The 22462-nt window shown below is 42.2% G+C and overlaps 2 protein-coding genes across 2 annotated transcripts; one reads left to right on the forward strand and one right to left on the reverse strand.

Annotated features, from left to right (window-relative positions):
* The first annotated feature begins 1341 nt into the window (after positions 1-1341).
* On the forward strand, positions 1342-21204 carry LOC132904953 (uncharacterized). The gene is made up of 6 exons (XM_060955811.1): positions 1342-1628; positions 19800-19965; positions 20149-20296; positions 20370-20452; positions 20653-20806; positions 20927-21204. The coding sequence occupies exons 2-6, from the start codon at positions 19912-19914 to the stop codon at positions 21130-21132; spliced, it is 645 nt and encodes a 214-aa protein (XP_060811794.1). The 5' UTR covers positions 1342-1628; positions 19800-19911; the 3' UTR covers positions 21133-21204.
* On the reverse strand, positions 8252-19396 carry LOC132904947 (probable ATP-dependent RNA helicase CG8611). The gene is made up of 9 exons (XM_060955804.1): positions 19141-19396; positions 18215-19075; positions 17880-18146; positions 17589-17809; positions 16827-17484; positions 16520-16750; positions 13866-14208; positions 10666-10867; positions 8252-8700 (listed from the first exon to the last, which is right to left on the reverse strand). The coding sequence occupies exons 1-9, from the start codon at positions 19198-19200 to the stop codon at positions 8562-8564; spliced, it is 2982 nt and encodes a 993-aa protein (XP_060811787.1). The 5' UTR covers positions 19201-19396; the 3' UTR covers positions 8252-8561.
* Positions 21205-22462: the final 1258 nt, after the last annotated feature.

Raw genomic sequence — 22462 nt, forward strand, 5'->3', positions numbered from 1 at the left:
AACGGAACTCGCAGGCGAGATGAATTCGAATGATTAAGAACGATTGGATTGTAGGTGCTCGCTTCAATTATGAGCAAGACACGCCATTCCCTCGTTATATCGCACTACTCTCGACCACAACGACCGAAGACGACGAGCATACCGGCGTGGACGCAGAGGCGCGAACTTTTAATACGTGTGAACGCTCCTTTATTAGTAGCGTGACCAATGAGCGCTGACGCTATTAATCAAACGTCTAACGTCAGCCTGTGTGCGCTGTACACACACCCTACCGACTAGTGCGCGAACCGTTCTTCTTCCAATTATTATCGAACAGCGCAGTCTCGCGGATTTAGAATCTATTATCGATGGACCGATCGAATTCCTCGATGCGCAGACGCCGACCTAACTTCATCCCGCGCTTATCGGTATCTAGCGTCTTTTCTACCATAGAAAATAACGGTGAAATGGTGCGAACGTTAAAATCGAGAAAGAAATCTCTTCTCTGCTTTACCGCTCGTTTAATCCAGATACGTATCTTTCCTACGAATTAATTATGGAAACACTTCCGGCGCAGCGAAAGCGGAAGTAGCGTGTAAAAGAAAGTCTAATCAGTGTAATGTATGTACGAACAATTCCACGTATAATTTTTTTTCTATGAATATCTATATCGGACTGTCGTAAGTATGTATTTCTTTTCTTTTTAATTAAAATGATTTACGATATCCAATTATGATAAATATCAACGCGGTATATTCAGTGATTAGTAAGAACCGTTTTGACTCGCCGAGTAGAACGTAACCTAACTTTTTTGTCAACGTTCAATTCGCCGCGCAATGTTCGTATCGTACACACGATTAATTAATCAAGTGTTTTCGCGGCGTGACACGTTTCTACCTGAGATTCTCGTATATCTCGTTTGTGCCTCCGTAATTAACGCGTTGAATTGTTCCGTATGATGCGATACGGAAACGGGAATATGTGTTAGTGCGATTGTAACGCGGCAGCTCATGACTCGCGTCGATCGTATGCAAATCCAAATATAATCTGGCAGAGCCGGTGACAACGAGTAACGGTCGAGAAACCTTAGGTGATCCGAGGCGATCGAATTTCGAAATCGACACGACAACATCGCATAATGGCCATGCAGTTACAGGTGTGTCCAATCGTGATCGTTTCACTTTTTATTACTCGTGCCTCGAAGGTACAACGAACCCCGTGTTCCACTGTTCCTCGAATTAACTTGGACGCGGCAGGAAATTATATCGATGAGATGTCATTCCCACTTGGTTCGACAATAATATTTATCGACGAATGAAATAATCCATCTAACCATTTTTTATCGGAATAATCGCAAGTAATTAAAAACAATATTAATCGCAATAACGAAGTAGGAAACCTCGAAAAGTTTTATCATTCTATCCGATCGAGAGTCACAGGAGCGTTTGATGGAATTGCCAACGACGCTGTAGAACGTTCAATTGACCATCTGTCGACATGTGTGTGTTTGCGTGTCTCGTTTGAAAAGAAGCAATGAGAAGTCACGTAAGGACTGAGGAGGAATAAAAATACCTTCTAACGACAAACGTAGGAAGCGGAAAATTCAACGCCATTTTACGCACGCCGAGATCCGTAACCGAGATTACGCGGTAAGTTATAACGATCTTATCTTTTATAACTATGTTTCATAATGCTTCTGAAATCGCCTTTAATATGGTATGATAGCGGTTAATAGATGTAGAAATAACGATACACATATAATTAAACACGAAGAAACGTATGTTTGAAAGAATTTGAAATACAGATAAGTTTCTGTTTTAATAATTTCGATCTGAAGAAACTGTTCGAATTTGCATCAGAATGCATTTAAGCGCATTACAAATACGTAAATACGTAGAAACGTAAAAGCCGGCCCGAAGGCACCGCGGTCGGCAAGTATCTTGTAATCTGTTTATCGTGTTCGCCCAGTTGCTTTCATGATGTCGATACTCCAAATTAACGTTTTATTACGGCTGCGAAGGATATTCGTTACTGCTCGGAGGGAGCTCGCGTGTCGTTAATACCAAGATCCAGGATGTACGTTTAAAAGTGGGGCAATTAAGGATACAAGGCAACAATCCCTCGCTGTAATTTTCTCATTCTTGAAATCCACGCTATTCACTGCAATTACTTAAGAAATGGAAATGCTCACCGTTCACGAGTGACACTGAAATGTTTAATGCATTCGAGATTTGCAGAAAAGTGGCGTAGCATGAAGTAAGAGGAGGGAAGTAGGAACAAATTCATTAGACTCATCGATAATTGCGAGGGAAATACCATCCGAAACTTCTCACGATAGAATCTTTAATGCCATCCCAAGCACTTTCTTACCGAATAATTTAACAAGCCGAAGCACCTTTAATCACGAAGTTTTTCCTCCACCGTTTCCCTGCCCCTTTCTCCGCCTTTCTTTTTCCTTCGTTCGTTCGTCGAGTCTGCAATAATTTCCTCTTTCAAACGAGCAACGCGAAGGGTGGGGGAAGATAGCGAAAAAACGTGGAAGAGAACACAGTAGTTGTTTAAAAGAGGTTCAAAGCGACTGACGAACAAATTACCGGGAAGTTTACCAATCCCGCACGCTTCTGCCCCTCCTCTTACTCTTTCTTTTTCTCTCTTTATCTCTCTTCTCGGCTTACCCTTCCCCGACTTCGTTGTACTCGTCTTTTTTATATATTAATCCCACCGCAACGACGCGCTGATAATCTTGGAAAGGGCTGTTTTAAATTGGCTCCTTTGACGCGATACGCCGCGCGATGAGTTTCATATCGGAATAATTTTCGAGTATCCCTCCCCACCCCTTCCTCTTCCCGTCGTTTCCTTTTTCCTTCTTTTTTCAAACCGCCGTTTTTACCGCGAGGCGTCCACCAGCAACATCATCGATTCGCTAAACGTCACACTGTCCATACTCCTTGCAATTTGTCGGCATCGATCTTCTCTTGCGAATACAATCCAGTACTAGTCTCCGTAGTTGTCTTTCCATTCCGTTTTTTCTTTCTTTCGTTCGTTCGTTCGTTCGTTTGTTCGTCGTAGGGAAGGAGAGATATTTTCGTTATTTAAATTCGAATTTTTAAATTACCGACCAGTTCGGCGATAGTGATTTGTCATTGTTCATCACCGTGCATCGTTTGTAGGACATTAATCACCGGTGAGAAGGGATTGCAAAGTTAAGCGCAACATTGATGCGTCCGTGAAACAAAAGAAACAGGCGTAGCTGAGCGGCATGATGAATCCACCGGTAGCCAATTAAGTCCCAGGAGTGTCGTTAAACTACTACATACTCGTTAACGTTAAAATGTCGCTCAGCGAATAGGCAGGATGGTTTAAAACGAGGAAACGGACGTGAAAAATGACAATTACCGTGCGTTGCAGCGTTATCCCGTCAGGAAACTGGCAGGAGTCGCGAGACGACGAAACTGTTACATAAAATTTCGCAAAACGTATGTTTGCGACAGTGAGTTTCTAACGATTTCGTCGGCGCTCAAACCGTGTGAAACGTTGGGAAAAAAAAAGGGAAAAAAAACTAGCGTAAACGACGAGATATAAAACGAAAGAGCGAATTGTTGTCGCGGTGATGCGCGACGTCGCGTTTTATTGTGACATTATCGAACGCCTAGTTTTCAAAGCGTATGCCGTACGCTTCGGGCATTACTATTATTATTATTATATTCGAATCGTAACTAGAATAATTCGAAACGAGGAAACGGACGTGAAAAACGACAATTATCGTGTAACATAACAACACGGCATCAGGAAGCTATCGAGATTTCGTGCAATAATGAAATTATTACATAAAAGCACTCGGACCGTGTATTCGCGACGATGAAACGCCAACCGGGGTTCCTGTTCGTACATTCGTGCACGTCATGTGCTATCTTTGTTAACTTTCCTACGTAGCTTAAACTCTCTACAGGAGGGTTTTATTTTCTTCTTTTAATCGATGCATATAATTAGCGATGCTTATCGATGGGCAAAAAGGGACTCGTCATAAGCGGACGAAAAGAATAAGCATGGTTGTACAGTAAGCGTTCGTACGACTAAATTACAATTTCAATTTGGTGTATTACACGGCAACGGGAAGCTGTTCCAGGAAACGGTAACTTATAATTTTCTCAGATCTTGATCATCAAATTAAGGCCATCGTTACGTGTGGAGGCTACAACGGCAGACATAAATACCGAAGATCGCGTCTAATCAGCGCATTGTTTCCCGAACGTTCGAGTCTCGTTTTCAGCGCGCACCGACAGCCGGTAGGCGAGCTAAACGCGCAGAAGGCTTTTTAATTCGCGTCTAAACAGTCGGCCGATTCCGCGGCGAGAAAAGAAAGTCGCCTTGACGACGGGTTTCTTCTATACAGGCGGATATTTAAAATGCGAGGAAATGAAATTGCCTAGGTGAAGCTCGCGCGCTCGTTTGAGAACCGGGAAGATGGTAAAATAAAGTAATTGTTGCTATTACCGGGCGACGATGCTCGTGTTGGTAAATTGCAGGTGTACATGCATATACATTATGTATAACACGCCGCGCGTTGATGCAGCTGTAGGTGTGCACCGAGGATTCTCTCTCTTCTGCGCGGCTTGTGAGAATCCGGGCAATTACGTGGCTTCGCTCGCTACGGAATATCTGGCTTGTTTATAACGAATTAATTTAGATGTCTTAATTGCCATCGGTTAATTGTTGTGGAACACGGTGCGCGAATATCGCGGCGGATCGTCGCTTCAAAGACACCCGGAATTCGCGAAATGGGATTGCGTTGCTTTCACCGAGTTCCACGCTTCCGCTCTGCGCGATCGTTCATTAAACTCCGCCTGCATGACTCACTTTTCGTCCAAATATTTCTAATTGGCGAACGCCGTTACTTTTTCCAATCTTTGCCTTTTCCGATTTGTACTTTAACGTGTACAAAACATCTTCTAAAGAATCACGCGAGTAGTGTTTGCATTAAGTCTGTAGAAATATGTGACGCGTTGCCCGATGCTGTAATTATATTAATTAAAAGCTAACGGAATCCACGGTACGTGGCAGGGGTTAAAGGAGTCGAGATCTATTAAAATTACTTACAAGGTACGTTAAATTTTGTAAATTCCTTGGTCATTAGCGACTCGAGGAAATGATAAACTTAAATGCGTACGCGTCGGCGATTACAAACGCACATTATTCTCGCTTTCCTCCTGGGAAAGTTAAGGCATCGAGCGTGTTAATTATAATGAACGTTAAGTAACCGGTGTATACGGGCGCTATTATCGTTTGTACCGAGGCAACAAAATCGCGCAGTCCTGCATCACATCGGGGAAAGCAGTTTACAGCTTGTTACTTATCGCGATGAAGTGCACTAATGCGGTAATGCACGAGAAATCCTATCGACCGGCAAATCTACCATGAATTGAACATAACGATGTTCGAAACGGTACAATGCAACATCGTAATACATTTTTCGCAACTTTTCGCTTATACGATTTTTCGCCGTTATGCGTTTTCCGTTTTTTTTTTTTTTTCCCTCTCTTCCAATCGAATCGACCAAAGACGACGAAAAACTTATTTCTCTCTATATTAGAATTCTGTTTATTAAGGCAACGCGTAGAATCTCCGTAACGCATCAGAGAAGATAATCTAAAGTGTCGAATAGAGACGTAGAGAGTGTATAGAGGGAACGTTGAGTAACCGGATCGCAGTTTAGTTTAACCCAAGGATTCGAGTATACACAGTGAGCGCAGTGCAATGTATCCATATCGTATAGACGAGGAAATAACGAGGGAAGAGTAGAGCTATTGCAGGTAACGTGCAACTATTGCTACCACCGCCTGGCCGAGGCAATGGCTCCTTCACACGACAGGCCAATAAAACGTTTCCATGGGATATGAGCAGCCTGTAAAATGCTAATCGCCTTGATTCCGACGCATTTTCGAACGGATTTCACTTGCCGCTCTTGAGGAAATAATTCTCTCGTCTTCCTGCCGTCACGAAAGAATTCTCTCTTCATTGTGTCGAGGCAACAGAATGCACCGCGTCGCTGACATAAATCGCGTTATTCGTGAAACTTAATTGCACCGTTATCGGAATAATTAGAGCAACAATTACATATCTACGTACACGGTTGAATTATTAACATGGTTCGCTCGATACACGAACGATCGCGCCAGCTTTTTTTTTTCTTTCTTTTCCTTTCGGACCGTCGATGAAACGTCTCGATATCTTCCGATGCACGCGATAACAACGTACTTATTACGAAAAATATGGTACACCAGCGAGAGGGATCGTCGAACCCGTGTCCGAACATCGGCGATCATCTCCTCGATATATTATCCTTAATTCCGAGCGTGAAATCATAAAACATACTTTTCATCGTCAAATAGTTTTGTCACGTGAACGATAGGCTCGCGTGAGACACACGTGATATTTCCCGTGAAACAGCTGCGATAATTCGATGGTAGAATCGTGCGACACGTGTCGCGTATTCTCGAAATAACGAAACGATTGAAAGTATCCAATTAAAATCGAACTTCGATGCCTTTTAAATGAATTCTTTCGTAAATCGTATTTTGCAATCTGTTGCAGAACGGTGCGCGTTGATTTCGATGTTGGCGTAATTCAAAAGCAGCCAACGAAATACCAGATGTAACGACTGGTAATAATGAACACGGTCTGCGGTGTAAACGATTCGAAAAAATCGTTAACTGGCCGGAAATCGGTAATCGCCCGGAATAATCGGTTCCTTTTATATCTGCTTACGTTTTTTCAGTGGCGCATTAGTCGCGGACACGCATTTTTCTACGTAAAAACGAAACACGAGGGTGGATACGCGGTTCGTCCCCGTGCAGTCGGCTCTTTTCTTTATCGTTTTTTTTTCTCCCCTCCTTTTTTTTTCCATCTCCTTCCCTCCTCCCTTTTCTGTCATATTAATCGGACTCAAGCTGCGCATATCCTCCGGTAATGAGAATTACACCCTTTCTTCGGCTTTCCTTTTTATTCGTTCGAAGCAATCTACGATTACTTCTTCGTCCACGAAACCCATTCGACGAATGAACAAACGGGATATCCTAATCGTACGGTTCATTATGAGCGTGTGCACGCTCGCGATGACTATGACTGATGCTAAGCCACGACGAATTGCGATGCACATTACGAATAAATATCGCACTCTTTGCCCCGTCTCGTCTAATGTGCCCGCTCACAGATTGCTACTTGGGTGGGTTTCGAAAAGGCATCGGGACGAGAGCGAGGGACATTACGTTTAATTAAATTTCACCGTGTCATGCGACGCTTACTGTTCTTTCGACGATGAAAAACACTTTATTCGGCACGCGGACAATCGTTAAGGCAAATGAATCTGCTCGAAGTTCGAAGGAACGAGCCGAACGAAGACACGATGGGTCGGCTCACGACCATCTGGCTGATTTTTCGAAAATATGCGGTCACGCGGAATAAAAATCGCTGTTCGGCGATTATTACTCGTGGCGGGTAAATCGACCAACGAACTTTGCACGCGAACACCGAATAAATTTCTATTTCGTGACGCAGCCGCCACTTGGAAATCGGCTACCGAGTAGAATCGCCAATGCAATACCGAACGCTGAATCGAACTTTCGAATGAAAAATTCGCGAATGTCGCCATCGCAACGATTAATCGGCAAGGTTGACCGATTAATGGAAAGTCGAAATCTATCAGAGAAAATCGTAATTCCGAACGCCGATGCCGGCAGGAGAGGCAATTCAGGCGATTCCGAGCACGCCATCTATCTTCCAGCGCGTTGGTAGCGAAGAAAGAAGGCATAATTAAATTAAATTAAGCCCGGCTGAGCTCTCGGCCTCCACCCCTTCTCTTCTTCCACGTTGTTCCCCTCCGCTTCTTCGTTGTCCTACCAGCGGCGATAGTCGACGCCGCCTTTATTTGCAAGCAATTTGCGCTCGCGGATCGCGCTGCAAAAAATCTGAAAATAATGCTGCCGTATTAATCATATCCCTCCGCCCTTATTCCTCCCCTTCCTCTTTCGGTTCTGTCTCCCCCTTTTATTCTGCGTTCGTCTGCATACCGACATACTTACGCCTCGTCCTCGCATATTTACGACCAAAAAACACCACATCCGCGCACACTCGCCGTAGCGCAATTTAGTGCACTGTTTACTATGCTCTGCGAGTATACGATACGACGAACTGTGCAAGGAGCGAGGAATTTCGTTGAAATTATTTAATTACTTCATTTGGGAAGAGAGGTAGACGAGAAACGTAACGTGCAAGCTTCGTAAGTCGAGTTTATTCCTTCCGTAATATTCAAACAATTTGGTATCTTTTTATCGTAGAGATATCGAACGAGATTACATTTCTATATAGAGAACAATCGATCTATGCGATCATGCGCCTACAGATATGTACATCGCGTGGTATAACGGAGTAAGTAAGCAGCTTGGATAAAATGAGGAAAATGCGAGTAACCTGATTTTCCGGTTAACCGTGCGCTTAAAGGAAGGCAGTGTATTTACATGAGAGGTGGGAATCACGATAACGAAATCGCATTTTGTTCGATAGTAGTCGAGGTGATAATGCGAAGCTCAGGATTTCTTTGGCTTCTTCACGGGCTCGAGGCCGCTGTCGTACTCGGAGGTGTTAAGCATTCTGACTCTCTTCAGCAACCCCATCTTCGGTTCGTCACCTTGACGCTTCTGCTTCTTTGCCGGCTCCCCGTCGAGCCTGAAAACGCAGAGACGCTCCTTAATCGTCGCATTAGGGCTAACCCGCAATTTTCGGTAATTCGACGTAAACGACATGTGGCGAGGACAGAGCGAGGTAATCGAAAATCGACAAAAAAGCGGACTCGCATTAAAAACCGGGAATACACCCCCTGGTCCGCTGGCGTGCCAGAGAATTTCGGCCAACTGCCGTGCCGAATTTCACGTTCGTCACTAAGTTTTTCCCGGTCGATCCGTTTTATTCGCCTAATCTTCGGCGGCGGCTAATGCCGCGTCACAAAAGAACCATCAGAAATCAGAAAGAAAACGGAATCGTTCTTTTCTACGGAAGCAGCACCCGATACCACCATGTGTCCGCAAAAATTTGCAGCTTCGTCAAAAACAACCGTTCCCTTCGGTTCGCTTCTCTAAGAGGGTCGAGACTCTCGACCGATGAACGCCAACGTTTCCTAAAACGTTTCCTTCTCGTGTATTCTATGATCCGTCGTGGAAAAGATGGTGTTTAGACGCGTTCACGGGCGCACATGGTGACACGTATACCCTGGCGTGAGTCGGGAAATATATATAGAAACTCACACAACAACAGGCGTAATCGCACCCACAGAGGCGTACACCATGGGTCTCTCGATCCATTGGAGCGTCAGCTCGGTGCCCGCCTTTCACCCATTAAAACGAACTTGTTCTCTCTCTACGGGTGGAGGGCACCCGTCGGTTACCCGTTGTGTGCATCGAAAGCACGCCCATTCAAATCGCATTAAACAAGTTAGTGCTTAATGTCTGCCCCAAAGAAAGCGGCATGGTGCGTGTCACTAACGAAACGTCGATATACATCTCGATAGATAAATATCCTTTGGAGCGAGCGATAGGCGGATACCGTGTAACTTTACTACGATTAGAATTGTAAGACGAAGTAGTAGCCAAATATAAAAGACATATGTAAGTGAGAGTGGAAAGGCCAGATTTATTCGAAATGACCATCGCGTCGTACAACGAAAGAGTAATTTATCGTTACGGTACACGCACCGTCTTATCGGCTGATAATCGTGATCGACGAAACGCGACCTCCTCGCAGCGGAAAAAATACGGGACGTCGAAGAAATAACGAGCGATGGCCAGAAAATCAGAGTGACGTTGCGGGTGAGAGTTTTCCATAAAGAGGGAGAAGATTAGAGACGGGGACAAGAGAAGCAGAGAGTGAAGGGAGGCTCGTGCTCGTCCCGTGGTTTCCGTAAATGGCGCAGCCAGGGCCGGAAGTAGCGGTCGCATCAGTCTGTTTAATAGCCGTATTGTATAATTATGAACAATGGAGAGATATAGTCAGAGAGAGAGAGAGAGAGAGAGAGAGAGAGAGAGAACGGGAGAAGCCTGGAGAAGGGCAGAAGCCAGCCGAATGCCATGTGAAATGCATACCCGGAGAGATAGACGGAGACGCGGTTAGAGAGAACGAGAACCAACCGACGTCAGATAGAGAGAAACGAAGGGAAACCGAGAGAGATAGGGAACAACGAGGATGAGCACGACGAGAGCCGTATGGCTTATGGTTGCCAGCCACCGTACACCATGTCCGCCCGTTCGTCGTACATGACGAATGACACAAAGCGACAGTTTTGACGTATCTAACCTCTCTAGGAACCACGAGCTGTCCTCCCGCTACGTTTGCGTGTACTATCTGTTAACACACGTGGTTGCGTTTGTTAGTTATTGTCGTGAGAGAGAAAGAGAGGGAGTGATGGAGAGAGGGGTGCACCGCAGTTAACACGCTAAGCCACGCATGAATCCGTCATTAATACTGCGAGCGAGCTCGTCTCCGTGATTGTCTACCTCAAACATCGACCGACCGGTCACCCGGCAGTCTGTCTCTCCTGTTCCTCTTTGAAATCGATTAAGAATCCGTTCGGATTATCGTATCGTATCGAATAAGGCGACGTAACGACAGAGACGTCGCAAAATAAAATCCAGTACTTACTTCTCGTTCGTCAGCCTGTTGTTATGCTGTTGCTTCGAGCTGTCTTTCTCGTGCAGCTTTTTCCCTATTCCACCGATTCGCTGCGGAGTTTCCCTTAGCGCAAAACTCTTTGCGTAGTGACCCAAATGGACGGTTCGTCGATCGAAGATCTCCCGTATGTCGCGTGGGTAGCTAGAGTAGAAACGTATCCACGAGGTGTACGCTGAAAAGCAACGAGATGCGAGATTACTCGCGCGTTTGATCGCAGCTAATCGTGCAACGTTACAAGCTCTGATAATGTTCGACGAGCAGCGCGAATAAAATCTCGAGAATCGTCGCGAACAGCGTAAGAATTGCGTGGATCCCGTCCACGTGTAAACGAGGCCACGTGCGCTGTAACTCGGATGTTAATCATTGACTGCGCGTAGCGCGCCCTTATTAATCGAGCTTCCATTAAGTTCGACGGGGGGCAGGCAACGCACGCGAGATTCTATGGGGTGTGTGGCCCGCGGTGTGCTATTAAGAGGCATTAACGGGGGTCGAGTCAAGTGCTGTGGCTAATAGTCATCCCCCTTATTCCCTCTTAACTTCTCCAGCTTCCGCGAGCGGGTGAGAAACTCGGGGGTTCACCGATCCTGAGAGAACTTGACATGTGCCAGTGTTACTGTCACTCCGTGCGAAAAATCTACCGTGAAGTGCTTCTCTGTCCGCTCTTTTGACGGATCGGCATGCTTCAACTTCTCCCCCTCGGTCAAATTCATTCGAGTTGAAAGCTACGATTATCGATGTCAAGGAATATCTACGAGTTTGTTGTTTCTTTCCGATGTGTTTCCAAGCGCGTATCAAATTTTTTAGAATTTAATCTTACAGTTAAGATTAATAACGTTAAAATAATATTAAACAGAGCTACAGAACCAAATGTATATAAGCGAGTGATAATTAACAACGTATGCAGATTGTTTACAGTTGGCCAGTTACTCTCAGACTAGACGTAGGTAGTGACCCATGATCCCTTAAATATTTTGAACCCCACTCTCTGTACAGTAATGAGTATGACCTGCGTATCCTGTTCAAATTCCTCTGTGGGTGTTTGTGTAAGAATATCTGTGCCTATGCGTGTAATATCGTTGTATTCGAACAAAATTTGTTCATCGAACAGATATCGTATGTAAAAATTAAAACGTAAGATCTAGTAAAAAGAACTTTGACGACTATTTCTGTCAGGAAAACTTAAGCGTCTTTAATTCCGATAATTCACCTCGTAGACCCTATGTCTTGACATTTTCCGGCTTGATTTCCGTCTGCCTTCTATCCCGACTCGATGCTTTCGTACATAAGAAACTTGCAAAGATCTTTCTCTCGTGGCCCGGTGTCGACGTTGAAAAGGGAGAAATGTTTTTCTCCATTTAGCACATAAATCACCCGCGGGGGTGGTATCTAGCCGAGAAGGCAGAGAAAACGCGAGTAAGGGGTGCAAGAGTGGGCCGGGTGGGGTGGCATTGTTCCTAAGTGATGTAACTGCGTCTTATTGTATTTGTATCCTGTATCGCATTGTTAAGAGTCTCTCGCCACAAAGCGTAAGTGGTTTTGGCGGAAGCCACATTCAGTGGTTGGATTGTGTCGGCCACCCCCATGCGAAAGGCGTGCAAGTGGTCTACACTAGATTCGATCTAACTTGTTGTGTACCATTTATCCACTTCCTCTTAGTAGAAAGAATTTTGTAAAAAATATATCGAAGATAAACATTCGTAATTCGTTCATTTCGAAAAGTTAAATTACGTTTTTCTTTCAAAAAACTATCTGCGATATATATTATTTCATCGGTAATAAGTTTATAACACAAACGTGAAGAAACGTAAATGGCCGGATAAAGGTATAAATTTTCATAGAATTTAATAAACGTGGAAAAGTATCGGAGGCGTTTACCAAAGTTACACCGAAAAGGCTATAGCTAAGGACTGGTATAAAGGACGACGAATATACACGAGCTGGAGTGGATGAATCTCCTTGATTGGTGGTAGTGGTCGAAGGCCAGGGGGTTGTTCTATGGAGTCGTATTCACTATTGAGGGCTGTTCGGCTCTATTGGGGCGATAATGTTACGAATTAGCAAGATTTCCACTTCTATGCGCTCTGCCAGGATGCTACATTGCTCACGAATTAAATTCTCGACTTAGAAAAGAACGAAAGATATCGTTACCAAGTGTTTGATACTTTTTTTTTTTTCTAGATATTGCTTCGTCGTCGTTATGATTTTTCAAGGTGTTGTAAAAAAAAAAAAAGAGAGAAAAAAGAATCACGGTATCGTCCGAAAGGTTTCCGGTTTCAAGGTACGTACAACTAAATCAAATTTGTGTTCATCTCTCGCTTTCACGGCCTTTCTCTGTTTCTTTGTAACGACACAACCTCGTGGAAAGCGCAGCGTCGAATTATCAACGACAATTAATCTATCAATCACCCGAGGCACGTAGAGGCACGGTCAAGTGGTTAACTGTGTACCGTCACTCAAATCTGGAGGCGGCTAAGCGCTCAAAAACCGTGGCTAACCTTCGTGTAAAGCCACGCTTGACGTGATACAACTACGAAATTCAAAAACCTCTTAGAAAGATTTATGGCCTTTATTTTTCGTTTTGGAATCGATCACCCTCGAACGGCGAGAACACTACTGACACTATCGACTGTGTCTCTCTGGCATCGCAAATCGTACTCTATAGCAGGCTCGTAATATTCGAGCATAAGGATAAATATTACGCTTCCCTCCGAATGAAACTCGAATCGTCGCGTTCTAATGGATTTATTATCGTAACAAATAAATTTTTCGGCTTAACGACTCTAATAGGGGAACCGTGACATAGCAAACAAGATCATCGCTCCCATCATCCAGAGAGTATGTAAATATCCAAGTGGCCGACGAAAACCGAGACGGAGTAAAGGCTCTGTAACGCGGTCGTGTAAGGGTTGCTTTATATGCGAGTAGGGTGCCCGCTGGAATTGGCTTACTGTCCCCCAAAGTCAGCTCGCTTTCGTTCCGATCCAACTGAATCGAAGTGCGTGCTTCCTCATCCTTCGCTAAATTTCATGAGTACTTTGCGTCTCATCATGGCAGAGGTTAAAATCGGATTAAGCGTAAAACCGTAAAGTCGATTCGACTTTCTATCGAGCTCTTACCTCCGTGCATACATCCATCACCCATCTACGTTAGCGTATTTAAAGCAGACTTACCTTTGCACGCTCTTTCCCGCAATTTCGTATCTTCCAGCACCATAGTTTCGAACTCATTCTGAAGCGCAATCGCTGCGTTGTGAACGGAAGAATGTTTCGACAGAGGGGTCAGTAGGTTGTTTAAAATATCGTCCATGATCTCTTGCCTGATTCTGATACGCCTAGACTCGAGCATTCGGACAAATTCAATTTCTGGCGGGGTTAAAAAGATAGTCGCCGAACCGGAAGAACCAGCTCGCGCGGTTCTACCGATTCGATGCACGTAATCCCTGGCAGACGTCGGTCCTGTGTATTGAATCACACAGTCCACCTTTGGCAGATCCAATCCTCGAGCTGCAACATCCTAAATAAGGAGAATCGAACGTGTACATTTGAAATTAAAAGTATACTTATGGAAAACTTGAAGAGAGAAAAGTTCTGCCGCGGCCGATGATTCGGACATCTTGTTCTTCGATAATAAACCAAGAGGCGAGAGCAAGGACCGAGAGAGCGTGCGATCTGCTGGTACAAATGTCTTACAAACCGTGCCGATTTCTCGTTTTGTACGAAGGTGAATGCGCGCGGCTGGCAGCGAGCGCCCGCTGTGAAACCCCAACAGCGAACGTTTGAGCACGGCCCTGATTTCCTTGCGTTCGGTTAACCAATGATTTACCGAACGGAGCACATCGAGTTTCTGCTTGACGACCCTGGAGACTAATCCCGGACCACCAGTGGGGGGCGTCGTAGCCCCGAAAATTCTTTCGCGGCACGATACGGATGTGTCTGTCTTCTTCCTTTTTATATCTTTTTATCGAATTAATTCGACGCCAACCTACGACGCAACGGTCCAGGCGCCGGGGTGAAGGAAAACGAGAAAGAAGTTAGCCCTATCGAAATAAAATACCGATCCTGACGGCGAACCGTGTTTTATCGGCGCGATTTCGTTTCATCCGTTTCTCCACGCTGATTATAGTATTATTTTTCCACGCTAAACTTATTCTATAGAAATATATTATACCGAATGATCGACTATTTTCCTGAGAAGGAATATTTCAAGATCGTCGTAATTGATCGGCGGGTATAAACAAGTCCGATTAGAACTCGACCGAAAGATAGTCTGATAAAGTGAAATCGGCCGAGGACGCCCACGTATCTTTAGATGAAACAAGCACCGCAGCTGCCACCGGTGCGATATAATGTAACGAAAACAGGGACGAGGAGCGATCGATGGCAGCGATTAAGACAAACGATCGTTTAGGAGAGAGGCCGCGATCGTGGCTCGGAGGATCGAGAACGGATCGTCCGCTCAAAACATCTCACTCGGACCATAGATCACCTCGTGGATCCGGATTCACCACCGCTGAGAGCCGCGGAACATTCCATCCGCGGGGGCTCTCGTGAGTTTTCAACGTGGAAATTAATAATGCTGCCATAGAATCTTGGTTCAAGTGACGCTGTAAAATGTGGGCGGCTGCCATCGTTGTTCAGGCACTCTGGGATCAACGTTTGTACCTTTCGAAAGTAAAGCGCCAAAATTTTAACGAAGACGAAAACACCGGCACAAACATTTCATCATGTTCGTTAAACGTTCTTTGCTTTATTTATTCGATAATCTTAATAGCAATTAATCGGTTTATATAGAGACTAATGAAGAAGGTAGAAAGAATAATGACAAGCTGCAACGAGTTACCGTGAAACACGTGTTGAATCAACGATGCAATCGCCTGATTAAAAGAAATTAATCTTTGCTGTGAGTAATGTGTAACACTGTTGCGTGTCGTGGATCATGAATTTTAAAATTCGTGCATTCCGCTGGACTTTGATGGTCTCTTCCTTTTTCTTCGTTCAAGTGGCGCTTTAAATTCATGTTAACCGACGAGGAAGAAAATTGCAAAGCGAACGATAATGAATTTAATTATTACTACTGCATTTTTAACGATATTTATCGGACGTCAGGATCGATCACTTTCACCACTAATTAAAATGATAAAGCAGTTGTCATGGAGTCACGATATAACAGAAAGTTGATTCACTAAATCGATACACGATTAATTTGATTCGTGTAATACGATATGGTAATTAGCAAAGGAAAGAAAGTTGTCTATCGGTCGTAAACCGTTGCATCGCGTTATTCTTCGAAATAACACGTAGGAAACGCCTTTCAGGCCAATGCTCGCATTCCAGAATTAGAATTTTTCGCGAGTATCAGTATCAGCACTGACGGCTTTCCCGATGAAATCTCTCTATCAGAATAAGCATTATTAATGTGAGCATTCGCTATTTAAATGTAGAAAACAATTAAAGAAAGGGCTAGCAGATAACGGACAAACAATCATAATTATACTCGTTACGAAGGCCTCATGTGCGCGCATAATTTTTAACCTCCGGGCACAGCGTGGGTCCAGAGATATTAAATTCTGCTCTGAAAGAATAAGCCACGGGGTAATTTACCGCTGGGGGAGTGCCGTTGGTGTCTCTAGCTTTTCTTCTACTCTTTCCTTCTCCGTTTCTCTCATTTGCCACTGTTTTATAATAATTTTTCTTCTCACAGAGGAGTTTCGTTGTTTTCATAAAATGATCTCGTGGCTCTATTTTACTTTAGGTAATGGGTAAGCTTTCACGAAACCATTGAAAATTCTCAAGCCTAACTATTAGATGCATAAAACGTTACTTACCGTGCAGAGTAGAACTCCACTTTTCGCCTGTCTGAAAGTTTTGAATACTTCGGTCCGTTCCTTTTGAGTCATGCTACCGTGTAATTTGAAGAATTCCACATCGACCAAAGGATCAGAATCATCGTCATCTTCGTCGATGGGTTTAGTTAGTACAGACGACAAGATCTCCGTGTGATAATCAACCATATCTTGGGTGGCCATAAATATCAATATTTTATGTTGACCGTGACTCTATTGATAGTACAAGCAAGCTTATGAAATTTTAAGTAGGAAAAAATAGTATTGTAGTTTCATATAGAAAATCTACCTGACACTTTCCCGCGATATAAGCACTTAAAGTCACCATTCTCAGTTTTGGAGGTGTGACGATATAACTTTGATTCACGCTTTGTGGAACTACTAAATCTTCGTTAAGTTCGTTCGTATCACCACCGATTCTTTCCAAATTTTCTTTAGCAGCATCGATGAAAACAGGACGATCCATAGCAAGGCCTGCCAATTTTTCTACCGCCTGTGTCAATGTCGCGGAAAGTAAAATTGTCTGCCTTCTCGACTCGTCCCCGTTATGATCATCATCTTCTTCGAGTTGCGTCTTATCATTCTGTGTATCAAATTCCTTCTTTCCCACAAAGTCTGAACAAGCTTTCCGCCCATCTGATTTTTTCGATTTAACGTAAGGCTCGCATTGATCGGAATCATCGTCACTGCTAGAATGATACACTTGTTTTCGTTCAGTATTGTCTACAATATCATCGTCCTCGGATTCTACATCTACACCCTTGTTCGATTCAACCAATAAGTTATCTTTTTCGTTATCGTTTCGTGATTCTTCTAAATCACCACTATTTTCCAAGTGCTCAAGATCTTTATCGGTAAAAACTTTCTTTATATTTTGGCGCAACATTTTCATGGCATCGTATCCTGTGTTTTGACTTGGGAGTGACACCTTCAAAGCGCTTACTATACTGAAATGATATTGTATTACAAAAATATAAACATCGGTTCTTTTTTTTTTATTTTACTTCTATTTTTATTTTTACATATTTTTTGCTACAGATAAAGAACATACCCAGATATATCTTTTTCGTACCCCATGTCAAACATTCTATCAGCCTCGTCTAAAACGAAGTATTTAACATCGCTCAATTTTAAAGCCGTCGTTCGTTTTATATGATCTAATAATCTACCCGGTGTACCGACTAAAATATTGCATCCCTTTCTCAGTCTAGCTTTTTCTGCTTTTCTTTTTTCACCACCTGCTAGATATCCAGGTACGATCCACGTAAATGGCTAAACACGTTGGAAAACGAATGGAAATGTACACAAGTGATCGATAAATAATTAATAATGCAACACTTACTTTTATTAATTTCAGAAAGCACTCGTAAGTTTGTAGTGCTAATTCCCTAGTTGGTACAACTATAAGAGCTTTTACACCATTATTTCTATTTAATTTTGGTCTAATTTTATGTAAACACTCAACTATAGGCAGAGCATATGCTAATGTCTTCCCAGAACCAGTTTGCGATCTAACTAGAATATCTTTCCCTGAAAATATCTGGGGAATTGCTTTTTGCTGCACTATAGTCATTTTAGTGATATGCATATTTTGCTCCAAGTTAGATATCTGATAAAATGTTTCATAATTATTGAAATATATTATTATACCAGATATGCCATTTCTACAATACTAACCATGAAAGGATGAATTTTAAGATCGGTAAAGTTTGTCCCTGTAAATATAGGCTCATTTATCGGTTTTACTAATCTTTGTCCAATGTTTGGTATGTCTGGATTATGTCCAAATAAGGAAGATATCTTTCCAACAGATTTATAAGAGAAATTTGTATTTTTATTATCTCCTACGTTACTATTGTTATCAGTTTTCGATTTTTCTAGCTGTTTTTTCTTTTTTTTCTTGCCAAGATTTATCTTTTCTGGTGAATCAGAAGGTTTTTTAGATTCTTCTTTAAATTCCTCTTTAGCTTTCTTTTTTGATGTATCATTTTCATCTGGTTCTCTTTTCTTTAACGAATCGAGCAAACTAGTTTCTTTAACTTCTGATTCTGGTCGTTTTGAAAATATGCTAGACAATGTCTTCTTAGTATTTGTATCTGTAACGTTTCTCTTTCTTGCTAACAAAGTTTTACCAAAATTTTCTCTGGTAACTTTAGCGAATGAAATAACAGGGACATCAGAAGCTTCGTTCGCTTTGTTGGTCAAGGAGTCACTTGTTTCTATATCATTTTTATATTCTTTTGTAGGCTCTTTAGATATTTCTTGTTGCGATTGCTTCTGCTTAACATTTACTTGTGATTTAGTCTTTAATTTATTTTGTACAACAGAAGACTGATTTTGATTAGGTGTATTAGTTCCCTTTAACTTCAGTGCAACAATTGCTCCTAAAGACTTTTGTTTAATTCTTTTTTTAGTGGTACTATTTTCCCTAACGGAGACTTTTTTTGACTGGTTATTGTTTGCAACTTCGCTTTTAGCTACCTTGTTTTTTGTCTGCCTCATTAAACTAAGGATAGAATCATCTTCTGTCCCTTTTTTCTATTGAAAAATTACAATTCTCCATGAAAATAACAATTTAACAACATTTTTAACCTTTCACTTACCTTTTTATCAACAGGTTTTGCACAAATATTCAAAGAAATATCCATGTCTTGTATAGTCATTTGGAAGTGTTATTTTTTTAATGTACACTTTCAAAAAGAACAACGCGCACGTCTATAATTATTGATTAACAAACACAATATGTATTAAAAAACGTGGAACTAACCTAAAAGCACATGTCAGGCACACGTTTACGTTTGACACTGAGCATGCGCAGATCGTTGCGCGCGGCTGGCTTCGAGGCTACTGTCGAAACTGCAGTCTTTTTCCGATCTGTGATTAAATCCACGTTAGAAACATAATAAACATTATTTATTGAGAAGCTTATATTATTATCAACACGCGTGGGGTTTTTTATATATACGTTTCTGAGTGAAATAATAACATTTTTCTATAATGATCGCTGTATCACGTAAAAATTATCAAATATATATACCAATGCAATATCTTCTTCTTATTGCGAAATTAATTATTATCGATTAGAAGTATTATCGATTACTATTGATAATAATGATTCGAGTATAGATTTATATATAGATTTATAAGCAATAATCAGAGGAATTAGTAGATGGATCGAATTGCTATAAGAATTGAATTTCGTAGTTTTAAAATTTAAGCGCGTATTTACTTGTGGACATTTGTGTTTACATTTTTTATGAAGGATCAGTCAAGTGTCGTTTGACGTAGTAACGAAAACAGTAGTCATTGCTGCTTGTTCGAGCATTTCGCATTCGTAGTTCATCGTATCAAGACGTTAACAATTCGACAAGAACATGTACTGTATCGGACTAGCGTTGATCACAAGGATCATCAGCACCTACACCATGGTAAGTGACAGACAATCCGTCAGTTAAACCGGTTTTGAACACTTGGTACGGTAACGGAAAATATTGTTAAATTACTGTTCAAACTTGTTTCTATCGATGACGAACATTAGCGTTACTACGTTATATATTCTATTTCTATATCTTTTTCCTACTATATTATCTATTCATTTTGCATTTTTCTAGTCGCTGTCAATACTTATGATAAACTTGTTGATGAGCAGATATTTTTCGAGAATAACGGACGAAGAATTCTTTAATTCCATTGAAAGTTGGGGTATACTTGGTTTTAATTGGTTGCAAGTTTTAAGAAACTTACAAATAAAGTACAAAGGTGGGTACAATGACGAACGCATAGATTTATTCGAAAAATATCATGACACTAATGTAGAACTCGAAACTCTTAGCACAAACAGCCGTGATTTTCTTCCTCGTATACATAGTTTCGTTTCTACTGGCCAGTGCGTATCTCGCCTTGGGATCAATTTCCGTAAGTATATATTTAGCTGGTTAATATCTCTCGATAAGTTCGAAATACAATGCGTAAATGACCAAAGAGAACGAACGTTGTAGTCGGGTATTGAAAGTGAATCGATCGTAGACTTCTTTATTTGAAGAACGTATTTTCGGCACGTAGCAACCTTGCTTAAACTCGCTAACGATCTTGCTAACTTCGGCGTACGTTCACAGAGGAAACCTAAGTGCGCCGTGCCTTGGATTTATTTGCAAGTGATTAGCATAATAGATCAGTCTGTGGCATTGTCTATTCATCTGACGCACAACCAGCAATATGATGTTTACGATAAATCAATATGGTACATTCCATTGTGCAGTGTCTATCTAGGTGAGTATGTTAAAATTATATAACTCACCGATAGAGAGTATGTCTAATTAGATTGTACTTGTCGATCGAGTTCTTTCTTCCGTATGAATGATTGACAAAGTTTACGTTTTATTGATTCAGTATTTTCTGCGTGCATATGGATGGTTGTATATAATGCACGGAAAGAATGGATCGAGGAACAACAGAATCGTACAGATTTACCACTAACTTCAACCACATCGACGATGCAATCGAACATTGGCGGCGGATTAAAATCACCATCGTTCCTCTCGCAGAATTTTTTGATATTCGATTCACCGAGACTACCTCCGATATTATCCAAATAGCTAATACACGCAAACCTGTGGACTCTTTGGACTTTGTCCCTATATTGCACTTTCCAACAAGAAAAAGACCAGGTAAAACGTACAGTAATTAATTGCTTACGCGTTGCAAGTTCATTTAACATTCGTGTATTTATTCATGGTTTCAACTCCTAACCTTAGCTTCTTAGCATAAAAATCAATGACTGCTTTCAAGTTTTATCATTTTTTGCGATACACGTAGCACGTACATAATTCGTTCTATAGAGAGACGCGTATAGATATCATTTTTATGTTTATTTTTCCTCTCTTTTTCTTCTTCTTCTTTTTTTTTCTTTCAAAACATTTCCATTTCTAGAAAAGATTCGAATCTTAAGTCCGCGTAATAACCATTGATCACTCGCAACTAATGGAATGTGCGGAGAGCAGGCAAACTACCAGAATACGATGAATCTCGGTCCTGTAACTGGGAAAATGTATAATAATGCGGGTAACTCGATAAATCAGTCCGGGGATGCGACTAATAGAGTGTATCAAATGCGCCCACGGCGGAGCGTAGCTGCATAGAAAATTTGAGAAATGGCCACGTTTTACGTCGAAATACTTTTAAACTTCCGGGATTTGAATCGCGCGCAAGCATATTCCCCATACGAGGACCGGCGTCTCCTAGATGGAGGTCGATTTGTCCAAAAATGGTTGGAACTTTTCTCGAAACTCTCGAGAATAATGATCGAGCGTACAATAGCTGATAGAAAAAGACCCTTCTCACGATTTATTTCGGGCGTTTCACCACGCTCCTAGGCGATCATTTGCGTTCGTCGAATAGTAACGCACCAACGGGCGCAACTTTTACAATATTCTAGAATATGCTTTCACCGCGCAAATGTTTCTCAATTTCGTGTTCCTTACACGAGAGTTAGGTTAAGCTCGAAGACGTCGTCAATTTACGTGATTATCGATAACAAGATATATCCTCGACGTATAAATTGACGCTAGCAAAAACTTTCGTAAGCTTTCCGTTGAACGATACGGCTGCGAACATGAAGGACAGACACAGTGGGGTACGCGACGTGGTTGGTTGGTGGTGCTTTTAAAAAGAACTGAGCGAGCCAATTTGTAGACTGTCGCAAACTTTTAAAACACTAGTTGACAGCCGGTCCGCCCCCTCGCAACTTATACACCCTCCTCGACACTCGTCCAACCATCCAGAAGGATTCCAACCACCATTCCACGTTCCTCTCTTTCTCTCTGTCTCTCTCTTCCTCTCTCTTTTTCTCTCGTTCTCGTCTTTCGACTGAAGTACCTACCTACCAGTAGACGGCGAAACTCACCCCTCCGTGTCGTGGAAGCCGAT

The sequence above is a fragment of the Bombus pascuorum genome, chromosome 3 (assembly GCF_905332965.1).
Source record: "Bombus pascuorum chromosome 3, iyBomPasc1.1, whole genome shotgun sequence".
Classification (NCBI taxonomy): domain Eukaryota; kingdom Metazoa; phylum Arthropoda; class Insecta; order Hymenoptera; family Apidae; genus Bombus; species Bombus pascuorum.